This window comes from Nicotiana tomentosiformis, chromosome 8 (genome assembly GCF_000390325.3).
Source record: "Nicotiana tomentosiformis chromosome 8, ASM39032v3, whole genome shotgun sequence".
Lineage (NCBI taxonomy): Eukaryota > Viridiplantae > Streptophyta > Magnoliopsida > Solanales > Solanaceae > Nicotiana > Nicotiana tomentosiformis.
Window position 1 is genome coordinate 42,252,775 of NC_090819.1, and position 25,303 is coordinate 42,278,077.

Here is a 25,303-nt window from a genome sequence, read left to right on the forward strand (position 1 = left end):
CACGCTCCTCGAGGTTAGGGCGTGACACTTTTTGATTTTAATAAAGATCGAAACTTCATTGTTTGAAGTTGTTTCCTATGACATTATTTGATTATATTAAGTTGTTTGTGACTAGATTCGAGTTGTTCGAAGGCTGATTCACATGGGAAGGGCTTTTTGGAGTATTGATTTGCGCGTTTTGAGGTAAGTAACATATCTAAACTTGGATTTGAGGGTATTTATCTGTGTAAACCATGTTATATGAGATGTATTGGGGTGACGCACAAGCTAGGTGACGGGCGTGTGGGCGTGCAGTGGAGTAATCATGATTCGAGTTGACTTTTAGACAATTACCAGACTTGTTTTTCTATCATACCTTGTTATATCGGTGTTTTACCTACTTGTTGGATTAGCTGAGATGTGATTCATGTTAGCAATCATGTATAGGCTATGTGATTATTTGATTGAGACAAAATGAGGTTATTTTTGTTGCTTTGAGCTATCTGACTTAACTGTAGATATACACTCAGTCATGATTATTCATTTGCATATCATAGCTTAGCATCTGCACATTATTTATTGTATATCACATGCTGTTATTGTTTCCATATTGGATACTATTTGGGTTGAGTGAAATGAGATTGTGAGCCCTTGAGACTTGAGCGGTTGATGACTAAGGTGATCTTTAGAGTCATGTTGAGAGTGATATTTGGATCGGGTTGCACACCACAACAAGCCATATTGGCTTTATTATTATTTTGATCGGGTTACACGTCGCAACATGCCTTATTAGCTTTTGATTAGCGCTTAGGCAGGATCCGTCCCTTCGGAGTCTGACATGCAACAAGTGAGCGCATGTACAACAACAACAACAACCACCCAGTATAATCCCACTACTGGGGTCTGGGGAGGGTAGTTTGTATGCAGACCTTACCCCTACCCTAGGGTAGAGAGGCTGTTTCGAAATGACCCTCGGCATCCTTCCCTCCAAGAACTCCCCACCTTGCTCTTGGGGTGACTCGAACTCACAACCTCTTGGTTGGAAGTGGATGGTGCTTACCATCAGAGCAACCCACCTTGTCATATACAGTGATATATATATATATATATATATATATATATATATATATATATATATATATATATATATATATACATACATGCGCTTTGGTGATGCCAGGCGCCCGTACAGTGCTGAGTGAATGTGTGTGTGTGTGTGATGATGTGGGAATTTGAGTCAGGCACCTTGAGATTGCAGGGAGTGAGATTATTTGAGGTTATCACTGTGAAATCATTATCTTGAAATGCATATTTGACATGTAGGCATAGAGTTGTATTATTCCTCATGCTAGCTGGTAAATGAAATATTCTTATCCGTGTTGGGGTTTAATTGTTATGCTTGGAAGCATGTCTAAATTCCTATAATATGAACGAGCTGATTATGATAATTCTTTTGAGTTACTTACTGCTACTTTCATCATTATATCATGTGTTGTTATTGATATTGATTTCTGATTGTTTCTTCTAAGCTCGTTACTGCTTTCAACCCAAGGTTAGGTTTATTACTTATTGAGTACATGGGGTCGGTTGTACTCATACTATACTCTGCACTTTGTGTGTAGATCTAGGTACTTTCGGACATGGTGATAGCTAGAGTTGTGTTGGTACCAGTACTTAGGAGACTATGAGATAGCTGCTCTGTCATCCGCAGACCTTGAAGTTCTCTTGCATTTATTTCATTTGTTACTGTTCTATTATACAAATAGTTGTAGTGGGAATTTGGCCTTGTATTTGATATACAGTAGTGCTCATGTGCATGTTGACACCAGATCTTTGGGATGGTTGTAGCTGTATTGTTATTGGTTTCATCAGTTATTTCAGAATATTTCTACTGTTGAGTTTATTAAATCATGTTTATTCAAAGTCATTATTGTGTGACTGTTGGCTTGCCTAGTAAGTAGTGTTAGGGGTCCTCGTGGCTTTGGTGGGAGTTGGGTCGTGACACAAATTACGGTGCATCTTCGAGGCACCCAGATGAATGGAATACCGCGAACTATAGGCCTCCTCAGGAATTAGCTCCTGTAATCATCAACATTGGGCACACAAATCCGACCCTGAGCCTCAATACCTCATCATCACCAATAGTCACCACCTTGGCATCATCGTGCTGCACAATGTCCTTAAAGTTCTCTTGGTGATAGCTAGAGTCCTATCAGTACCTGTGTGCAGATCTAGGTACTTTCGGACATGGTGATAGCTAGAGTTGTGTTGGTACCAGTACTTAGGAGACTATGAGGTAGCTGCTCTGTCGTCCGCAGACCTAGAAGTTCTCTTGCATTTATTTCCTTTGTTACTGTTCTATTATACAAACAGTTGTAGTGGGAATTTGGCCTTGTATTTGATATACAGTAGGGCTCATGTGCATCTTGACACCAGATCTTTGGGATGGTTGTAGCTGTATTGTTATTGGTTTCATCAGTTATTTCAGAATATTTCTACTGTTGAGTTTATTAAATCATGTTTATTCAAAGTCATTATTGTGTGACTGTTGGCTTGCCTAGTAAGTAGTGTTAGGGGTCCTCGTGGCTTTGGTGGGAGTTGGGTCATGACACAAATTACGGTGCATCTTCGAGGCACCCAGATGAATGGAATACCGCGAACTATAGGCCTCCTCAGGAATTGGCTCCTGTAATCATCAACATTGGGCACACAAATCCGACCCTGAGCCTCAATACCTCATCATCACCAATAGTCACCGCCTTGGCATCATCGTGCTGCACAATGTCCTTAAAGTTCTCTTGGTGATAGCTAGAGTCCTATCAGTACCTGTGTGCAGATCTAGGTACTTTCGGACATGGTGATAGCTAGAGTTGTGTTGGTACCAGTACTTAGGAGACTATGAGGTAGCTGCTCTGTCGTCCGCAGACCTAGAAGTTCTCTTGCATTTATTTCCTTTGTTACTGTTCTATTATACAAACAGTTGTAGTGGGAATTTTGCCTTGTATTTGATATACAGTAGTGCTCATGTGCATCTTGACACCAGATCTTTGGGATGGTTGTAGCTGTATTGTTATTGGTTTCATCAGTTATTTCAGAATATTTCTACTGTTGAGTTTATTAAATCATGTTTATTCAAAGTCATTATTGTGTGACTGTTGGCTTGCCTAGTAAGTAGTGTTAGAAGTCCTCGTGGCTTTCGTGGGAGTTGGGTGGTGACACAAATTACGGTGCATCTTCGAGGCACCCGGATGAATGGAATACCGCGAACTATAGGCCTCCTCATGAATTAGCTCCTATAATCATCAACACTGGGCACACAAATCCGACCCTGAGCCTCAATACCTCATCATCACCAATAGTCACCTCCTTGGCATCATCGTGCTGCACAATGTCCTTAAAGACAAGCAAGTGGGGATCATCATACTGACGTGCCTTGATGCACTCAAACAAAGAAGACCGTGAAACCACACAAGCAAGAACCCGGCTAGGCTCCAAAAAATCCAACCTCACGAACCTGTTGGCCAAATCTTGAACATCCAAAGCTAACGGTCTCTCCCCAACTAGCAAAAAGCAAGACTCCCCATGCTCTTAGACTTCCTAGTCCATGCATCAGCCACCACATTGGCCTTCCCCGGATGATAAAGAATGGTGATATCATAGTACTCTAGTAGCTCCAACCACCTCCGTTGCCTCAAGTTCAGATCCTTTTGCTTGAATAGGTTCTATAGACTTATGTGAACCATGAACACCTCACATGACACGCCATAAAGATAGTGCCTCCAAATCTTCAGCGTGAGAACAATGGCTGCCAATTCCAAATTGTGCACTGGGTAGTTCTTCTCATGGAGGTTGAACTGACGTAAAGCATAAGCAATCACTCTACCCTCCTGCATCAACACACATCCAATGCCAATCCGTGAAGTGTCAAAATAGACTGTATAAGAACCTGATGTTGAAGGAAAAACTAGAACCAGAGCTGTATTCAAGGCAGTCTTGAGCTTCTAACTCCTCACACTCATCAGACAACCTGAATGGAGCACCCTTTTGTGTTAGTCTAGTCAAAGGATCTGCGATGGATGAAAACCCTCCACGAAACGGCGATAATACCCAACAAAATATAGAAAACTCTGGATCATAGTAGTGGTAGAAGGTCGGGACCAACTGATGTGATTCTTCGAGTTAATAAAGAATCAACCGACCAGGATCAAGATCTTTAAACGAAAACGTGGTTTATGAGATGAATTTAAGAAATAACGTATCTAAAATTTTAGGACTCGAAATATTTTGATTCAAAAACAAGGTGAAAGATGACGATCTGGACTATAAGAAAGTCTATTTACCCGTTCAAAATAAGAAAATATTGATGTTGCACCAATTTAATAAAAGTTATGATTCTATGATATCAAAATATTGATGTTGCACCAATTTAGATCAAGAAACGTGTTCTTGAATGATTAAGAACATAAAAGTTCCAAGAGTCACCACTAGAAATCAATTAACGTGATTAAGAAACACCACACGCAATTGAAAACAAGATAAAGACTATCACCACCTTGTTGAAACCAAAAACAAGGATAAAGAAGACAAAATAGACAAAAACACTCTATTCCAAATTAGGGCCAACCTCCACAAATGTGAATTCTATTCTATAAGAGAATGAGAACCCTATATATAGGTCTAGGGTCTCTTATTTGATGACTATAATTCCTATTCTAATAAGGAAATAAAATAACTAAAGACAAAGAAAGTGAAATCCCCATTCTACAAGGAAAAGAAACTAGAATCCTACTAAAAGGGAAATCCTTATTCTAAAGAGGAAGAAAATAAATAAAGCTTATACCTACCAATAAAAGAAAACAATAAATACTTTCTTGTAAAGAAGCAATAAATCCTATTTGAAGATGGAAATAATCTTGGCTTCTTGAGATTAATCTTGAGCTTCTTGGACTTTCTGCGCTTCTTAAAAATAAGTCCATATATTTGGACTTGAGATTTAAAACATGATCTTGGCCAAAACTAATAAAATCTAACATAGATTCTTCATTTTCATCATTCTCCCCAGGTTGAGAAAGACTCCTCCTCGAGTCTAAAGGTCCACAAATGGCAGAAGTTTAGCAACTTCTATGATTTGGTTGAACTCATACTCACAAAGCTCTAAGTTGCATTTTCTAACTTGTCAAAGAGCTTCATCGTGTTGTAACAAAGCTAAGCAATAGTTTTGCAATAAATCCTCCCAACTAGATTTTTAAACACTAACCCATAATCATAAGTTCTTTTTTTTTGATTTGGAAGAATCTTGAACCTCTCAGTGTTCATGTGGTGCTTATGGGATACACACAAAAAAAGTCGAGTTAGTACCACGAAAACCTTTAAAAGAATCAAATTCAAGTACCTTCGGATCAAACAGGGAGATCAAAATATATTTTCTTGATAATTCATCAACAACAACGTTCTCACTCTCATATTTAATTAGATCATATCTAGTGATGAAATTTGTGTTGAGATATCCTTTTCCTATATATGCTTGAAAATTTTCATCTTTTGGAGGCACTAAATAATCTGGAACAAAATATGAACTCAAATTCTCCATTATAGACTCCTTTTTAAGTAACCCTTCCTCTTGTATTTTCAAAATTTCATGGACTTTTGAATTAACAAAATATGCTGCCTCATTTGCAATGATAGAATCAACAAACAAATCGATATTATATTGACCATCTCTATTAGTTGGAAAGTTAAGCTCACATATGGGATGCTCCAACGGATCATCATCAAACTTCTGAAATAAATCCTCAACTTGTAGATCTAGTGAATTCTCCTCCACCTTGTGCTCTTCCATAGTAATACTAACATTCAAAGACTTTTCTCTATTAATTGGACCAATTGTTTTGTAATTTTCTCGCAAAAGAATCGTCTTTGGGCTTCAAACTTTTAGCAATTTCTTTTGGATTCGGTAGTACTAAAATAATCTTACGTATATCCTTTGTAAAAGAATAGGTATTAAGGTCTTCATAATATTTATCACACCTATCATACACCCATGGTATTCCAAGTAATAAGTGACAAGCATCCATCTTTACTACGTCACACCAAATATTATCTTTATAGATCTTACCAATAGGAAAAAAATACTAGGCATTGACGAGTTACGTCTAAACGATAATCATTTTCAACTTTGATTCTGTAAGGATGTGGATGAAGTTTGGTTGTCTAACCAAGTTTAGTAACCATATCTTTAGAAATAATATTTGTGAGACTCCCACGATCAGTGATCAACGAACAAACTTTTCAATGGGATGTACATCTAGTGCGAAAAAGAGATTCTTGTTGCCATATTTCTTTATCTTCTTGAACCAAGAGGCTTCCTCTTGGTTGAATCTTGGCCATGATAAATTTGCCAACCTAGAACCCGTGGATTATAGCTTTGATACCAAATTGATGTTATTATTCGAGTTAACAAAGAACCAACTGGCCAGGATCAAGATCTTGAAATAAAAACGTGGTTTATGAGCTGAATTTAAGAAATAACATATTTAAAGTTTTAGGACTCAGAATCTGATGATTCAAAAATGAGGTGAAAGATAAAGATCTGGACTACAAGAAATACTATTTATATGTTCAAAATAAGTAAATATTGATATTGCACTATTTCAATGAAAGTTATGATTCTATGATATCCAAAGAACAAATTTAGATCAAGAAATGTGTTCTTGAATGATCAAGAACATAAAGGTTCCTAGAGTCACAACTTGAAATTAATTAACATGATAAAGAAATATCACACGCATTTGAAAATAAGATAAAGACTGTCATCACCTTTTCTTGAAACCAAAAACAAGGATAAATAGGACAAAATAGAGGAAAACGCTCTATTGCAAATTAGGGGCAACCTCCAAAATTGTGAATTCTATTCTATAAGAGAATGAGAACCATTTATATAGGCCTAAGGTCTCTTCTTTGATGGCTACAATTCCTATTCTAATAAGAAAATAAAATAGCTAAAGATAAGGAAAGTCAAATCCCTATTCTACAAGGAAAAGAAACTAGAATCCAACTAAAAAGAAAATCCTTATTCTAAAAGGAAGACAATAAAGAAATCTTATACCTGCCAATAAAAGAAAACAAGAAATCCTTTCTTGTAAAAAATAATAAATCCTATTTTAAGAAGAAAATAATCTTAGCTTCTTGAGATTAATCTTGAGCTTCTTGGACTTTCTACGCTTCTTCAAAATTAGTCCATATGTATGGACTGGGGCTCTAAAACATGATCTTGGCCAAAACTAATAAAATCTAACATAGATTCTTCATTTTCATAATTCTCCCCGAGTTAAGATAGACTCGTCCTCGAGTCTAAAGGCTTCACAAATGGCACAAGTTTAGCAACTTCCATAATTCGGTTGAACTCATACTCACCAGGCTCTAAGTTATATTTTTCTAACTTGTCAAAGAGCTTCATCGTGTTGTAACAAAGCTTAACATATGACCACTAAATTCCACTTTCTCAGTAGTAAATCTTTACCAATATTGTTTAAATAAGTCCTCCTAAATAGATTTTTAAACACAAACCCATAATCATAAGTTATTTTTTTTGATCTAGAAGAATCTTGAACCTCTCAATGTTCATGTGGTGCTTATGGGATAAGCACAAAAAAAAAGTCGAGTTTGTACCACAAAAACCTTTAAAATATCAAATTCAAGTACCTTTCGATCAAGCATGGAGATCAAAATATATTTTCTTAATAATTCATCAACAACAACGTTTCCACTCTCATATTTAATTAGATCATATCCAGTGATGAAATTTGTGTTGAGATCTCCTTTTCCTACATATATGCTTGAATATATTCATCCTTTAGAGGCATTAAAAAAGCTAGAATAAAATATGAACTCAAATCTTCCATTATAGACTCTTTTTTAAGCAACCCTTCATCTTGTGTTTTCAAATTTCATGATTTTTTGGATTAATGCAATATACTGCCTCCTTTGGAAGGATAGAATCAACAAACAAATCGATACAATATGGAGCATCTCTATTAGTTTGAAAGTTAAGCTCACATATGGGATGCTCCAACGGATCATCATAAAACTACGTAGATAAATCGTCAACTTGTGGATCTAGTGCATGCTCCTCCTCCTTGTGCTCTTCCATAGTAATACCAACATTCAAAGTCTTTTCTCTATTGATTGGACCAATTGTTTATAATTTGGTCACAAAAATATCATCTTTGGACTTCAAACGTTTAGCAATTTCTTATGGATTCAGTGGTACTAAAATAATATTACGTCCATCCTTTAAAAGAACATATATTAAGGTCTTCATCGTATTTAGTACACCTATCATACACCCATGGTCTTCTAAGTAATAAGTAAAAAGCATCCATCTTTACTACGTCACACCAAATCTTGTCTTTATAAATCTTACCAATATGAAAAGATACTAAGCATTTACGAGTTACCTCTAAACCATCATCATCTTGAACTTCGATTCTGTAAGGATATAGATGAAGTTTGGTTGTCAAACCAAGTTTAGTAACCATCGCTTCAAAAACGATATTTGTGAGACTCCCACGATTAGTGATCAACGAACAAACTTTTCAATGGGAGGTACATCTAGTGCGAAAAAGAGATTCTTGTTGCCACATTTCTTTATCTTCTTGAACCTAGAAGCTTCCTCTTGGTTGAATCTTGGCCATGATAAATTCGTCAATCTAGAACCTGTGGATTATAGCTCTGATACCAAATTGATGTGATTATTCGAGTTCAAAGAACCAACCGACCAGGATCGTGATTTTAAAATGAAAACATGGTTTATGAGCTGAATTTAAGAAACAACATATCTAAGGTTTTAGGACTCATAATCCGATGCTTCAAAAATGAGGTGAAAGATGATGATCTGTACTATAACAAAGATTATTTACTCATTTAAAACCAGTAAATATTGATGCTACACCGGTTTAATGAAAGTTATGATTCTATGATATCAAAAGAACGAATTTAGATCAACAAACATGTTCTTGAATGATCAAAAACTTAAAAGTTCTTAGAGTCACCACTTTCAATTAACGTGATAAAGAAATACCACACGCAATTGAAACCAAGACAAAAACTATCACCACATTGCTTGGAATCAAAAACAATGATAAAAAAGATTAATTAGAGAAAAACACTCTATTGCAAATTAGGGCCAACCTCCAAAAACGTGAATTATATTCTATAAGAGCATGAGAACCCTTTATATAGGCCTAGGGTCTCTTCTTTGATGACTGCACTTCCTATTCTAATAAGGAAATAAAATAACTAAAGACAAGGAAAGTGAAATCCCTATTCTACAAGAAAAAAGAAACTAGAATCCTACTAAAAGAAAAATCCTTATTCTAAAAAGAAGACAATAAAGAAAGCTTATACCTACCAATAAAAGGAAACAAGAAATCCTTTCTTGTAAGGAAACAATAAATCCTATTTTAAGAAGGAAGAATTCTTGGCTTCTTGCAATCCATCTTGAGCTTCTTGGACTTCTTGTGCTTCTTGAAAATAAGTCCATATGTTTGGACTTGAGCTACAAAACATGATCTTGGCCAAAACTGATAAATCTAACATAGATTCTTCATTTTTATCATCAAATCTGAATTGCCTCAATCTTCTTCGGATCCACATTAATCCCCTAACTGGACAATATGTGGCCTAAGAATGCCACTAAATGAAGCCAAAACTCGCACTTGGAGAATTTAACATATAGCTTCTTCTCCCTCAACATCTGGAGTACGATCCTTAAGTGCTGCTCATGATCCTCCTGGCTGCGAGAATACACCATTATATGATCAATGAACACAATGACGAAGGAATTAAGATACGGCTGGAACATGTTATTCATCAAGTGCATAAGGCTGCTAGGGCATTGGTTAGCCCTAAAGACTTCACCAAAAACTCATAGTGACCATAGCGAGTCTAGAAAGTTGTCTTCAGAATATATAAAGCCCGGATCATCAACGAATGGTACCCCGATCTCAAATCAATCTTCGAGAATACCCTAGCACCCTAAAGCTGATCAAATAAATCATAAATACATGGTAGTGTGTACTTGTTCTTGATAGTAACCTTGTTCAGTTACCTGTAGTCAATAAAAATCCTCATAGAACAGTCTTTCTACTTCACAAATAAAACTGGAGCACCCAAGATAAAACACTCGATCTGACGAACCCTTATCAAGCAACTCCTGAAGTTGTTACATCAATTCTACTGGTGCCTTACAATATGGTGGAATAGAGATGGGCTGAGTGCATGGCACCAAGTTAATACCAAAATCAATATCCCTATTGGGTGGCATGCCCGATAGGTCTGCTGGAAATACATCTGGAAAATTTCTCACTACTGGAACTGACTCAACGGTAGGAGTATTAGCACTAGCATCCCTCATAGTGTCTGAGTATGCCAAGCACCCTTTCTCAACCACGTGCCTTCAGGAAAGACACCACCCTGCTAGGAACATGGCCCAATGAACCTCTCCACTCCAACCTCGGCAACCCTGGCATAGCCAACGTCCCGGTCTTAGAGTGACAATCCAGAATAGTGTGATATGGTGACAACCAATATATTCCCAAAATCAAATCAAAATCTACCATATTGAGTAACAGAAGATCAACCCAAGTCTCATAACCCCCGATAGTGACCAAAAAAGAACGATAGAACCGATCTACAACAATAGAATTCCCAACAGGCATAGACACATAGACGGGGGTACTCAAAGAATCACGAGACATATCCAAATATGAGGAAAAATATGAGGACACATACGAATAAGTGGAACCCAGATCATATAAAACTGATGCATCTCTATGACAAACTGGAACAATACATGTGATGATAGCATCTGATGCAACGACCTCAGTCGTACCAGGGAAAGCATAACAACTGGCCTGGCCTCCCCCTCTAGGACGACCTCTACCCGCCTGTCCTCCACCCCTAGCTGGCTGTGTAGGTGGAGTAGAAACTGGAGCAGGAACCATAGCCCGAGTACAATGCTGAGGTCTACTCCTTCGAAGTATGGGACAATCTCTCACCATATTCCTAGTTTCACCACACTCAAAATAATCTCTCCGCGAGCATGGCTGTTGGTATTGAGTCTGATCTGGACGGCTAGAATAGCCGTTGTAGGAACCCCGTGTAGGAGGTGCACTGGAAGATGACTGTTCAAATGAGTACTCTGGGGTCCCTAAATAGTTGAAGCATTGTGAGTAGCCTGAAGTGCAGATTGGACTGGTCAACCGATAAAGCCTCTGCCATGATTAGCTAACACTGCAGAGCGGGTACCACTAAACCCTGCAAATCTCGAGGTCTCTTGGCCTCCCTATCCTCTCTCTCCTGGTCATGGATACGCTCCAACCTCCTAGTGATCTCCACAACCTGCTAAAATGGAGTATCAGTCTCCATCTCCCGTGCCATCCCAAATCTGAGACCATAACCAAGTCCCTCAATAAATATGCAGACCTTCTCTATAATAGTAGAAACCAAGGCAGGTGCATGACGAGATAACTCACTGAACCTCATAGTATACTCGGACACAGTCCTAATCCCCTGGCGCAACTGCTCGAACTCTCTGCGCAACGCATCTCTGAGGGTCTGTGGAATGAACTCCCTCAAAAATAGATAAGTGAACTAAGCCCAAGTAAGTGTCGCTGCATCAGTTGGCCTACTCTCCTCATAAGCCTGCCACCACCTATATGATGACTCCATCAACTGGAAAGTAGTAAGGTCGACCCCGCTCACTTCCATTATGCCTATAGTGCACAGAATATGGTCATAGTGGTCTAGAAAACCCCGTGCATCCTCAAAATATGTTCCACTAAAAGTAGGAGGAAAATACTTCTGGAACCTCTCTAGCCTTTTATGTTCCTCCTCTGATGCCATTGGCCTGACCTCGGGCTGAACTGCGATCACGAGTTGTACTGGCATAACACCCGGAGCTTGATCAACATGAGCCTGTTGCTCTGGAGTACGGGCGACAGGAGTCTTGGCTCCTCCCCTAGCCTGAGAAGTAGCTGGTGCAATTGGGATCAATACTGTCTGAGCCAAGGTACCGAACATGCTCAGGAAATGTGCCAAAGTCTCCTGAAGTTTAGGGGTAGCAACAGGCACCTCAAGGCCTGCTCCCCAACCGGAGCTACTGGTGGCTCCTTAGCTGCTACTCTGGTAGGTGCTTTAGCTGTAGCACATGCCCCATCTCGGCCCCGTCCTCTCGCGACTCTAGCGTGGGCGCAAGTTTCTGCTCAGCTGATCCAGTAGTGCGTGTTCTCACCATCTGTGAGAGAATAGAAAAACAAAAGCTCAAACTCTGAAATCAATAAATTCGCAAGAAATGAAAGAAGTAAAATTTCTCAATAGTTCCATAGCCTCTCGAAGACAAGTAGACGTCTCTGTACCGATCCGCAAGACTCTACTAAACTTGCATATGATTCGTAGAACCTGTGAACCTAGAGCTCTGATACCAACTTGTCACGATCCTTAAGGTGGGTTTTGGGTCATGACAACATGATATCATCAAACTTGTCATCCAATAGAAACTCAGTAAAAACTGGAATTTAGACATGCTTTATCAGATAAGGAAATAGAATACAATATCAATTATCTCAGTTCTTTTTGTAATCATGATATGAGTCAATTATGTTCACACATAATATAAGAGCCACTGGATGAATCTAAGCTATCAATGCATGCTTAAACAATGGGGGATGACACAATATCAATTATATCCATTTTTCACAATCACAAAATGAGTAAGTCAACAATCATATATATATATATATATATATATATATATATATATATATATATATATATATATATATATATATATATATATATATATATATCCGACACTGGCCAAGTATCCAAACTAGCACCAATATGAGTAATTGAGCTCACAAGGCCCAAAGTAACACGAGTAAACACCTGACTCGAGAGAGCGCCATTACGGTGTGCAACATGATTCAATAATAAATATAATAACATTGCAGCATGAAGCCCGATCCACAAATATTCCCGTGACAATGTGCCACCTGATCCACACATGTACCCGTGGCAGCATGCCACCCGATCCACATATAATATTATTGCAGCGTATAACCCGATCCACACAACATCATCAGTAATCATTATCCGCTCATAATGTCCGTGGTGCCAAAATTCTCATCTTGTCACAATATTCAATTCTCAAACATATATATATATATATATATATATATATATATATATATATATATATATATATATATATATATATATATATATATATATATGAGACAACATAATTAAAGGCACCGAATCTAGATATGGCTAATCATGTAATTCAATCTATCTCAACAATTCAATAAGCAATTTCATCATTCAAAAGTCTTATCTTAATATTTTGCATGAATGAGATAAGTCATTTAACCACCAAATCATGAATCAATAAGATATGTATATGATTACAGCTCGACAAAGAAGCTCAATATGGCAAAACAATCATTTATGCCCAATTCAAGTCATAACCTTAAGCATGCTTCTAAGCCATAATTTTAAATCATCACATAGTCATAGAATCAATGAAACATGAATAAAGAGTTCACATAGTCCAAATAAGACATAATCATAAGCCAATTATCTATCGGATATGGTCATAACCTAGCTATACATATACGCTCATCATATCGCATATACGTGGCTCCTAAATCAAGCAACAAGTAGCAAATAGCTCACCTATGGGGAGAATTCCCTCTAACAAGGGTAGACACGAGACTTACCTCCACCCGAGAGGCTTCAATCAACAACAAACAATATTTCCTTTTAAATCCATCCCCAAATGAGTCGAATCTAGTCAAATTCTACTAAATAACGTCGAACAAGACCATATGAATTAATTCCAAACAATAAAGCTTTAATCTTTAATCAAATCCTCAAAAGTCAACAAAAGTCAACCCAGACCCACATGGTCAAAACTGGAGTCAAGGGGTAGATCCCGATTACCCATAACCCCACGAACCCAAATATGTGATTAGATTCCAAAACTGAGTCCAAATCGACTCCCAAATCCCCAATTTACACTCTCTTAAATTGTAGACAAAACCCCCAAAAATTCCTCTTTAAAAACACATGTTTTAAGTGTATAATCCATGGGGAATTAATATATAATCAAATCCAAGTAGAAATTACTTACTCGCAAATCCCCTAAAAAATTGCCTCTTCCCGAACTCCAAAAGTTTGCGAGAAAAAGTGACTAAATCCTGAATTGTTTTTACAAAACCAGTAGCTCCCGAATCAGATTATCCCAAAGATTACCTTTAACATTCCCAACATAATCCTTGCGAGATTTCACCCAAGATAGCCTTTTGAATTACCCAATTTGGCCTTAAAACGAGAGAGATATGATGTTTTGAAGTTTTAAAGAAAGTCTAAAATTTATGGACGAACTCAAGGACATACCGGTATTTTCGAAATTGTCGCACCAGAAAATTTAGCAATCGCAAAATCTTAATATTAGCACCCGAAACTCATTCGAAACCTCCCGGATACAAATCACATATGTATTTCAATCATAAACACGCTACAAACATTCTCGCGCACTCAAAACCATACCCGAGCCCCTCAAGATCACATCCAATCATACCAACAATTACAAATATATTTTTCAAACTTATCCAAAGGCTTGAAGTACCACAAATAATATCAAAACCAAGAATCGAAAATCAAATCATTTTCTTAAATTTCAAGTATTCTAACTTTGACAAACGCGTCCGAAAAATACTTAGATATTTTCAATCAGAACCAAAAGATTGCACATAAGTTCCAATTAACTTAATGAACCTAGGCAATGTCTCGGAACAACAACTAGACCCCGATAACACCAAAGTTAACTCCTGGTCAAACCTATAAACTCTCCAAACCTTCAAATTACCAACTTTTGGCAAGTAAAGCCAAAACCTTCTAGAAACCTTTGAATCCAAATTCAAACAGACGCTAAGTCCAAATCACCAAATGAACCTATTGGAACCATCAAATCCCGACTCTGAGGCCGTTTACCCAAAAGTCAAACCTAGGTAAACTCTTCCAAATTAATCACAAACCTCTCAAAAGTCAAAACCAACCATACACACAAGTCATAATGCATCATATGAAACTACACAAGCCCTCAAACTACCAAACAGAATGCTAGAGCTCAAAACTATCAATCGAGTCGTTACACACTTTTTCTTTTGTTCAAATGGTTTTGATATTACATCTAGTGATAGATTTATGCAATAACCAAAGATTTATGTTAGCATCAATCAGCTTGCCTTTCTTCCCAAACCTCTTCACACATTTCATAGGTGAAAATTTTAGAAGTACCTTCTCACCCTCCATGAATGCCATATCACCGACCTTCTTGTTAGCATAACTCTTTTGTCTACTCTAAGCTATCTTAAGTCGCTCCTAAGTTAGCTTAACCTTCTCCAAAGAATATCATAGTACCAAAACTATAACAAAAACCTAGCGTCACCAGGCTCTAACCAACCAATAGGAGAACCACATTGTCTACCACACAAAACCTTATATGGAGCCATCTGAATGCTGGACTAATAATTGTTATTGTAAGCAAACTCTGCCAAGAACTAATCCGTCATGCCCCGACCTTGGTGAGCGCAACCGGCGCTCAATCGAGATATCCTAGTCGAGTAAGCCTACTTGGTGCCTTCTACCCAGCCTTACCCATGAATCATTTGAGAATCAATAACAAGAGATAAACATGTGAAGAGGATAAAGTTTTGAAACATCATCTTTCATTACTATAAGGGGGCTTCATCTACAATTTCCAAAAGATTACACACTCATATTAAAAAGTGGAACATCTGATAACTAAAACATTTATAGTCTACTTCCCCAAACATAAACACAACCCACACTATGTCTATGGAGCCTCTAAATGGAATATAAGATTAGTATGAAAGTGCCGGTGATAAGGACCCGGCTATACCTCAAAACACAATGCACAATATCAAGTGACATAAGTCCCCAAGAAAGAATAGGGCTCACCAAAATCCGCTGAGTAGGGGATGTACTGCTAGCAATAATCGATGCCGCCTGCTGTCGAACCACCTGCATCCATTAAAGATGCAGTGTCCCCCGCAAAAGGAATGTTAGTACATATGAAATAGTACTGGTATGTAAAGCTAAAGACCCTCTCATGGAAATATGATGCCAACATAAGGAGAGAAGCATGGAACAATGAGTATACCAATCATATTGAGATGTCTAGTTAAAACAAAGAAAACTTCAAGTAAACATTTTCATTTTTTGGGTTGGGAGATCCTTAGTACCGATACACCACCATGCCCATGGCATGGAGTCCGATCACTGCGCGACCGACTAAGCCATCTCACCCCAAAGTATGAGGATTGACCACCATGTGTGCGGCATGGCATCCAATCTCTACCCGATCGGCTAAGCCGTCTCACCATAATGTTGTGTGGGTCGACATGGTCTTTGCTAGGTATCAACTCATCCCAATTAAGGGAAATAATCTCAATATAATATAACAAATATTTATCCCTCAATCAATCCTTACACTGGCATGTGTAGTTTCAAGCTTGGGCATTTATAACCCGGGCCTCCTCGATGACCTAACGATACTTCAAAAAACATTTATCATCAAAAGGATCATATAATTTTCATATCCTTTTATCCTTCATTTCATATTAGTGGCACTATTGGCCTCACATGTAAATCATCATTCTTTGCACGATGGCCATATTTCATATTTCATACTTTCATTCTTTTGTTTGCCATGGATTATGAAGCATTTAATGACACTTATATGGCATCAGATGATTGTAGCTTCAACTCAATGAATACATAAGGGCTTGGAACATGTTTGAAAAATTTACAAAGAAGAGCATAGTAATTTCAATGCAGTCATGGATTTAATTCTTACTCATTTGAAGGGGCTCACAGTTTCAGCTCATTTAGGCCCAAAAGCTGGTACCAGCATAACTCTAGCTATCATAACAGCCGAAAGTATATGTATCTGCACACGAAGTGCAACGTGTAGTATGAGTATAACCGACCCCATGTACTCAACAAGTAACAAACCTAACCTTGGGCGGAAAGCGGCGACGAGCTCACAAGAAACAGTCAATGATCAATATCAATAATCAGTCACAACTCAGGATATAACGAACAATATAAGTAAATAACTCAATGATTTCTTGTTCAACTTGTTCACATTACAGAAATTTAGATATGCTTTTCAAGTATAACAGTTAAAGCCCAACACACACAAAACAATTCATTTACCAGCTAGCATGAGTAAAGTACATCTCTATGCCTACATGTCAAGTCAATAACATCGCGGTGAAATAATCAGGAGTAACACTCAGCACGCTCATGGTGTCTGGAAAAATGCCTCTCACTATCACACACACTATTCTTAGCATTGTACGGGTGCTTGGCATAATGCCCCTCACCAAAGCACGTATATATCATTGTGCCTGCGCTCACTGTAATATCAGGCCATGGAGGGGCCGATCCTGGCCCAAGCGCTAATCAATATAACATAGCCCAATAGTGGGGCCTGGTGCATGGGTCGCCCCGAAATAGTACTAATTAGCCCCATATGGGCCTAGCGCACGCGCCACCTCAAATCAATATCACATCGACTCTATGGCCCAACTAAGTCATCAACTGCTTAAGTCCTAGTTAACCACCTCTCACAATACTCAGTTCAACAGTGTTACACATATGAGGCATCAACAACATGTTAGAAAAGTCAATAAGAAAACACTAAGATGGAGATATCATACACGGATATAGCATCATGACTGAGAGTATGTGTACAATTAAGGCAAACACCTCAAAACAACAAGGATAACCCTATCACGACTCAAACAGATAAGCATAAAGCCTAGACATGATTCTAACATGAATAATAGATAATAAATTAAGTAAAGAAATCACGGATATAATAAATTAAGAAAAGAAATCACGGATATAACGAGCATGATAGCAAACAAGTCCCATGGTAGTCTAGAATCCGCTCGGATCATAAATACACCGGTGCATGCACATATGCCAGTAACTTAGCACGTGCGTCACCCCCAAAATATCTCAAATATAGAGTCCTCAGGGACAATTACCCCTCAAATCCAAATTAAAATACGTTACATACCTCAAAATACGTGAATCAATGATCTAAAAAGCTCTTCCCATGCGAATCAGCCTCCAAACGACTCGAATCTTGTCACAAATAACATAATATCATCAAATAATACCGTAGGAAACAACCCCAAATAATAAAGTTTCGATCTTTATCAAAATAAAAAAAAGTCAACCCCGGGCTCGTACCCCGGAACTCAACAAAACTCACAAATTCTGAGCACCCATTCAAATACAAGGTCAAATGTATGTGTTTCATTCAATTCCAACCACAACCCGACCCTCAAATCATTAAATCTCACTCTCTATTAACATAGTCTAAAATCCCCAAATTTTACCTTAAATTCACATAATCTAGATGAAATAATCTATGGGTAATCAATATCTATCATCAAAAGTAATTAAACGTCACTTACTTCTTCAATTGTGGTGAAAAGCACTCCAAAAATCGCCCTTAGCCGAGCTCCACAACTCCCAAAATGAGAAAAACAATCAAACCCATTGACTATAAAACCTGTCAAGCAAAACTGCATCTACGGTCCACTTAGTCGCACCAGCGACACCACATTTGCGAAAACACCATAGCAGATGCGGAAAATCGTTAATCCCTGACCATCCACTTCTATGGATAAGTCCTCGCACCTTCAATTCGCTTCTGCACATTCCTTCCGCATCTGCGCACCTTCATCTGCTTCTGCAGATTTCCTCTGCCATGCTCTACTTACGTACATGTGCACAACTAACCGCACGTGCGGCTCTGCATATATGGTCAAACCCATCGTAGATGCGAAAACACCAAAAGCCAAAATCTTCAACAACACCACCAAGTCCAAAAATGGTCCAAACTCAATCTGATACACACCCGAGACCCCGGGGACCCTATCCAAACACACCAACCAATCCCAAAACATAACACGAACTTGCTCGAGGACTCAAACCACCCAAAACAACATCGATATTACGAATCGCACCCCAATTCAAGCCTTAGGAAACTAATGAACTTTCAACTTCTAAAACTCATACCAAACCACATCAAATCAACTCCGAATGACCTCAAATATTGCATGCAAGACCCAAATGACATGATGGACCTATTCAAACTACATGAACCAAAACACAAACCCGATAGCCACAAAATTAACTCTCGGTCAAACCTACCAGCCTTTAAAACCTTCAATTTTTTAACTTTTGCTGAAAGGCACTAAACCAACCTACAGACCTCCAAATCAATATCCGGACATACACCTAAGTCCAAACTCACCAAACGAATCTATTAGAACTATCAAAACTCCATTCTGGAGTCGTCTACACAAAAGTCAAACTCCGATCAACTTTGACAGCTTATACTTCCAACCTTGGGACTAAGTATCCCAATCCACTCCACAACCTCCCAGAAACCAAAACAACTACCCCGACAAGTCACGTAACCATAAATACACATATATAAAGCATCAAATAGGGAAAACGAGGCTAAAATACTCAAACAAAACTGCCCAAGTCGTTACATTCTCCTCCTCTTAAATAAACGTTCATTCTCAAACGGGTCCAGAATCATACCTACGATCTCAAAAAGGTGAGGATATCTGCTGCACATCTCCTGATCGGTCTCCCAAGTAGCCTCCTCGACCAGTTGACCTCTCCAATAAACCTTTATTGATGCTATAATTTTTGACCTCAAATTTCGAGCCTGCCGATCTAGAATGGCCACTGGCTCCACATCGTAAGTCAAATCCCCATCTAACTGCACCATATTGATGTCCAAAATACGAAACGGATCCCCATAATGCTTTCAGAGCATGGAAACATGAAACAATAGGTGAGTTCCCGATGGACTAGGTGGAAAGGCAAGTCTGTAGGCCACTTCTCTAATTCTCTCAAGCACCTCAAAAGGACCAATATACCTAGGGCTCAACTTGCCATTCTTCCCGAACCTCATCACACCCTTCATGGACGAAAGTCTGAGTAGAACCTCCTCACCCACCATATATGCAACATCACGAGCCTTCTTGTCTGCATAACACTTTTACATGGACTGTGTTGTACGAAGTTGCTCCCGAATCACCTTCACCTTCTCCAACGTATCACAGACCAAATCAGTTCCCAACAATCTAGCCTCTTCAGGCTCAAACCAGTCAACTAGAGAATGACATTGCCTCCCATAGAATGCCTCATAAGGAGCCATCTAGATACTCGACTGATAGTTTTTGTTGTAGGCGAACGCTAGTAATGGAAGAAACTGATCCCATGACCCTTTGAAATCCATAACACAGGCATGTAACATGTCCTCCAAAATCTGAATAGTGCGCTCAAATTGCCCGTCCGTCTGTGGATGAAATGTTGTATTCAGCTCGACCTGGGTGCCTAACTCTCACTGCACTGGTCTCTATAAATGCAATATAAACTGTGTGCCTTGATCCGAGATAATAGACATGGGCACACCATGAAGGGGAACAATTTCACGAATGTAACTCCGAGCCAGCTGCTCTGAAGAGTAGGTAGTCATGACTGGAATGAAGTGTGCAGACTTGGTCAGTCTTTCCACAATAACCCATACTAAATCAAATCTCATCAAGGTCCATGATAGTCCAACTACAAAATCCATAGTGATATGCTCCCACTTACACTCCAGAATATCAAGCTTCTGATGCTCATACTTCACCTGCTGACAATTCAAACACCGAGAAACATACTCAACAATATCCTTCTTCATTCTCCGCCACCAATTGCTGTCTCAAATCCCGGTACATATTCATGTAACTCGGATGAATGGAATAGCGCAGACTATGGGCCTCCTCCAATATCAAATCTTGCAACCCATCCACATTCGTAACATAAATCTGACCATGTAGCCTCAATACCCCATCATCACTAAATAGTAACCTCCTTGGAATCACTGTGTTGTACTATGTCCTTTAGGACAAGCAAATGGGGATCATCATACTGATGCGCCTTGATGCGCTCAAACAAAGAAGGCCGTGAAACCACGCAAGCAAGAACCCGGCTAGGGTCCAAAATATCCAACCTCACGAACTGATTGGCCAAAGCACGAACATCCAATTCTAACGGTCTATCCGCAACAGAAATATAAGCAAGACTCCCCATGCTCTCAGTCTTCCTACTCAAAGCATCGCCCACCACATTGGCCTTCCCCAGATAAAGTGGTAATATCATAGTCATTTAGTAGTTCTAACCACATCCATTGCCTCAAGTTCAAATCCTTTTGCTTGAATAAGTGCTTGAAACTGTTGTGATCCGTGAACACCTCACAAGACATGCCGTAAAGATAATGCCTTAAAATCTTCAACACGTGAACAATGGCTGCCAACTCTAAATCATGTATTGGGTAGTTCTTCTCATGGGGCTTCAACTGACGCGAAGCATAAGAAATCACTTCACCCTCCTGCATCAACACACAACCAATGCCAATCCGTGTAGAATACTTGACCAAGCAAAGGAAACTCGGAATCTCAGTAGCAGAAGATGGTCTGGGTCAATTTTGAACTACCACCATCTTCTTTGGATCCACCTTAACCCCTAATTGGAAACCACGTGCCCCAAGAATGCCACCGAATCAAGCCAAAACTCACTCTTGGAGAATTTATCATATAACTTCTTCTCCCTCAAAGTCTAGAGCACGATCCTCAAATGTTGCTCATGATCCACCCGATTGAATGAATACACCAATATATCATCAATGAAAACTATGACAAATGATTCAAGATATAGCTGGAATACACTGTCCATCAAGTGCATAAAAGTTGTTGGGACATTGGTTAGTGTAAAAGACATCACTAGAAACTCATACTAACCATAGCGGGTCCTGAAAGCCGTCTTCTAAATATCTGAAGCTGATCAAACAAATCATCAATACGCGATAATGGGTACTTGTTCTTGATAGTAACCCTGTTCAACTGCTTGTAGTCAATGCACATCCTCATAAACTATCTTTTTTCTTCACAAATAGAACCAGTGCAACCCAAGGCGATACATAGAGTCTTGTGAAACCCTTATTAAGCAATTACTGAAGCTACTCCTTCAATTCCTTCAACTCTACTGGTGCCATGCGATACGGTGTAATAGAGATGGGTTGAGTGCCCGACACTAAGTCAATACCAAAATCAATATCCTTGTCGGGTGGCATGCCCGACAAGTCTGCAAGAAATACATCTTGGAAGTCCCTCACTACCATAACTGACTCAATGGTAGGAGTATCAACACTGACATCCCTCATGAAGGCCAGGTACAGCAAACACTCCTTCTCAACCATTTGTTGAGCCTTCAAATATAAAATCACTCTTGTAAGGCCCCGTAAAATTTTGCAAAAGAAAATAATGTTCCGTGGTGCCGAATTGGTTTTACGTGTTGAGTATTATAGAAATTCTCAGACTTTTTGGGTTGAACAATGCACCGGAAGTTAAAGAAACTTTTTTGGCGGAAACATGCATTTCTGCGGTCCATTATGCGTCTGCAGAATCACTCTATGGGCCGCATAATGGCCGCAGAAGTGAGGCAGGAGAGGGTTAGCTTGGATGCAATTATGCGATCGACTATGCGACCGCAGAACAGTTATGCGGACCGCATAGTGACCGCAAACACAGGCAGATTTTTGGTCGTTTTGGTCAGTAATTATGCGACCGACATATGGTCCGCATATTGATTATGCGATCGCAGAACCTGTTCCGAAGCTTTATTTTTTGGGTTTTTAAAACCCGACCCTATTTTGTTAAATACACTCTTTGGGCATTTTTGAGCTATAATCTGACATTATTTTTAAGAATCCACTAGGCACTGTGCCTAGGGTTCATTTTCATATATGTAATAAAGGATACAACAAAGGAGGGGTACATAGACCTTACCTCCCAAAATAAAGTGATGGAATATCTGGTCATCAGCATGTGGTGACTAGATGAATCCTGGAGACTATGTGCATTATGACCTAAGATAATGTCTCAATTGTCTATCCAACATTGATAGCCAACTAGGTATACAAAAACAAAGTGGAGTAGGCGTAGGTCAACTATACAACCATGCACAACTAATCCTAATTCTACTGAGTAGATGAGTGAGCATTTTCCTGCTTCAGGTGTCCTCAGTTTGTGGCCAGTGTGTTGAGTTATTCTTTGCTACAGGAGATTGATGGAGAAGCAAGACATAGAAACTAGGACTGGGCCCCTAAGTGTGTCATGTTGAAAACTTTGACTGGTGGCATTAGACAGTAGAAGAAACTACTGCAGAATTGCTAGAGGGTTGGAAGCTGACTGTTCTTATGGTGACACTTGTGTTGTCACCTCTTGATAGTGTTGGAGTTATGTATAGAAGGGGCAGTAATGCCCTGTAGGTCTCCTGGAGATGCTGTCCATATGATATTGCTTCCATTTATTAAGTATTAGCTTGTTTGTGTGTGCAGTAACATGTTGAGGGACTAGAGTGAATTGATGCCCTTCCAGTAGAATGAGCATCAGAGATGCTAATACCATACACTGGAAGTGTGTCAATTGACTAAGCCATATCAATGATCCTGCAAAATTGAACAAACATGTTAGCCAAATTGAAGCTTTAAAGCTCCTATTTCTGAAGATCACATTCTGCTTCCATGTCCTTGTGGGAGCTGGGAGCAGAGGATGGAAGTAAGGTGGGATTGAGCTGTATTAGGCCATGAAAAATTGCTCGTGTGATTTCTTGGCAGAACTGAGTGTAGGGGCTGTTGGTAGCAGGTATTGGGTTATTTTTCCCCTGATTGTTTGCTTTATGTTTCTTGTGGGGTTTCTGGGTGAGTGCCTTTAGGTTCATGTGTTAATCAAAGCCAATTGGAGGATTAAATGAGTGTGTGTATGAGTGGTTTATTGAAGTTTGTGTAGGGTGCATGTGTTGCATTTGGTTCAGAGGGAAGGGCTGTAGGTTGGAGGTCAGTGGTGATTTCTGGAGGTCTTCTTTTGTAGCAGTTACAGTAATAGTTGGGATAACTCCTCTAGATGTGTGTGTGTCGGCCATGATCATGAGTGGAAGTTGAAGCCTACTGAAATGGGATTTGGAGCTTCTTGGTTTGTTTGTGTCTAAAAAAAGTATGCCAATTCTGTGAAAGTGAATTTGACCTCTTATGTGTTCAGGTAATTCATTTAAACAGTGGTAGTGTGTTATGTAGGGAAGGTTGTGACTGATTTTGGACAGTTAATCTGCAAGGGAATTTGCCTCTCTGTAAACATGGGAGCATTTGAACTTTTCACACAACCCGAATAGTTCTTTGAGATTTTGCACTTTGATGTCCAGATTCCAAGGAAGAGCTGAGGTGTGGTTAAGCCAGTGAATAAGCAATGCAGAATCAGCTTCTAGGTGAATTTTGGTGATGCCATTGGCCAGACACCACTGCATACCCAAGGCTCTGCTTGAGTTTCCGCAAGATTGTTGGATCCTTTACCAAGAGGATTGGCTATAGCATGTATGAACTGGCCTTCTGAGTCTCTGATGATGACACCAACACCACTTTTGCCAGGGTTTAAGGCACTACCATCATTGTTTACTCTAACAAAACCAGTTTCAGGCTTCAGCCATGCCACTAAGGTAATGCTAGCGTGGTACTGCAGGTTCTCAACCACTGAGAGGAGGTCAGGCCAATCAAAAGGCCATGGAATATCAGGGTAGTAGGCTTTGAGTATTTGGTTGATGTCATTAGTGATGGAGAAAAGAACCCTTGTCATTGATGATTTTTTGGAGCCATATTTAGCATTGCATCTATTCTTCCAAAGATTCCAACAAACAATGATGGGAGTGGTGTCTATGAGTAACTTGTGAATTTCATTTTTACTCTTCTGAACCCACCATTTTACAAGCATAGGTTGTAGAGGCATAACAATGAAAGGAAATCCAAAAGGTCCTGAGATGATTTTCCAGATAGCCTTAGCAAAGTACCCTCTAATAAGGATGTGATCAACAGTTTCAGCTTGGGATTTAATGCAGCAGACACATCTGTTGACAGGTGAAATGTGAAACTTAGCAAGTCTATCATCTGTAGGAAGCTTGTTCCTTAGAGCCCTCCAAAGACAGAAGGACCATTTGAAGGGGATGTATTTGTGCCATGTCATCTTATTGGTAAAGAGGGTAGGTCTCTTCTCTCTTACCACATTCCATGCTGAGGCACATGTAAAGTTGCCTGATGGTGTTGCTT

At 39.1% G+C, this 25,303-nt stretch overlaps 1 protein-coding gene across 1 annotated transcript; it reads right to left on the minus strand.

Moving 5' to 3' along the window:
* Positions 1–20,524: 20,524 nt before the first annotated feature.
* On the minus strand, positions 20,525–22,408 carry LOC138897380 (uncharacterized). The gene is made up of 5 exons (XM_070183345.1): positions 22,307–22,408; positions 21,951–22,052; positions 21,404–21,541; positions 21,022–21,285; positions 20,525–20,800 (listed from the first exon to the last, which is right to left on the minus strand). The coding sequence occupies exons 1-5, from the start codon at positions 22,406–22,408 to the stop codon at positions 20,525–20,527; spliced, it is 882 nt and encodes a 293-aa protein (XP_070039446.1).
* Between the last annotated feature and the right edge of the window lie 2,895 nt (positions 22,409–25,303).

What these genes read in the sequence shown, in the direction of transcription:
- LOC138897380 (XM_070183345.1), bottom strand. Translation starts at nt 22,408, where the DNA reads ATGGTTGAGAAGGAGTGTTTGCTGTACCTGGCCTTCATGAGGGATGTC. An exon ending in TTTACGGCATGTCTTGTGAG is followed by an intron (nt 21,286 to 21,403) that starts GTGTTCACGGAT and finishes TATCTGGGGAAG; the next exon opens with GCCAATGTGGTGGGCGATGC. An exon ending in AACACAGTGATTCCAAGGAG is followed by an intron (nt 20,801 to 21,021) that starts GTTACTATTTAG and finishes AATTGTCAGCAG; the next exon opens with GTGAAGTATGAGCATCAGAA.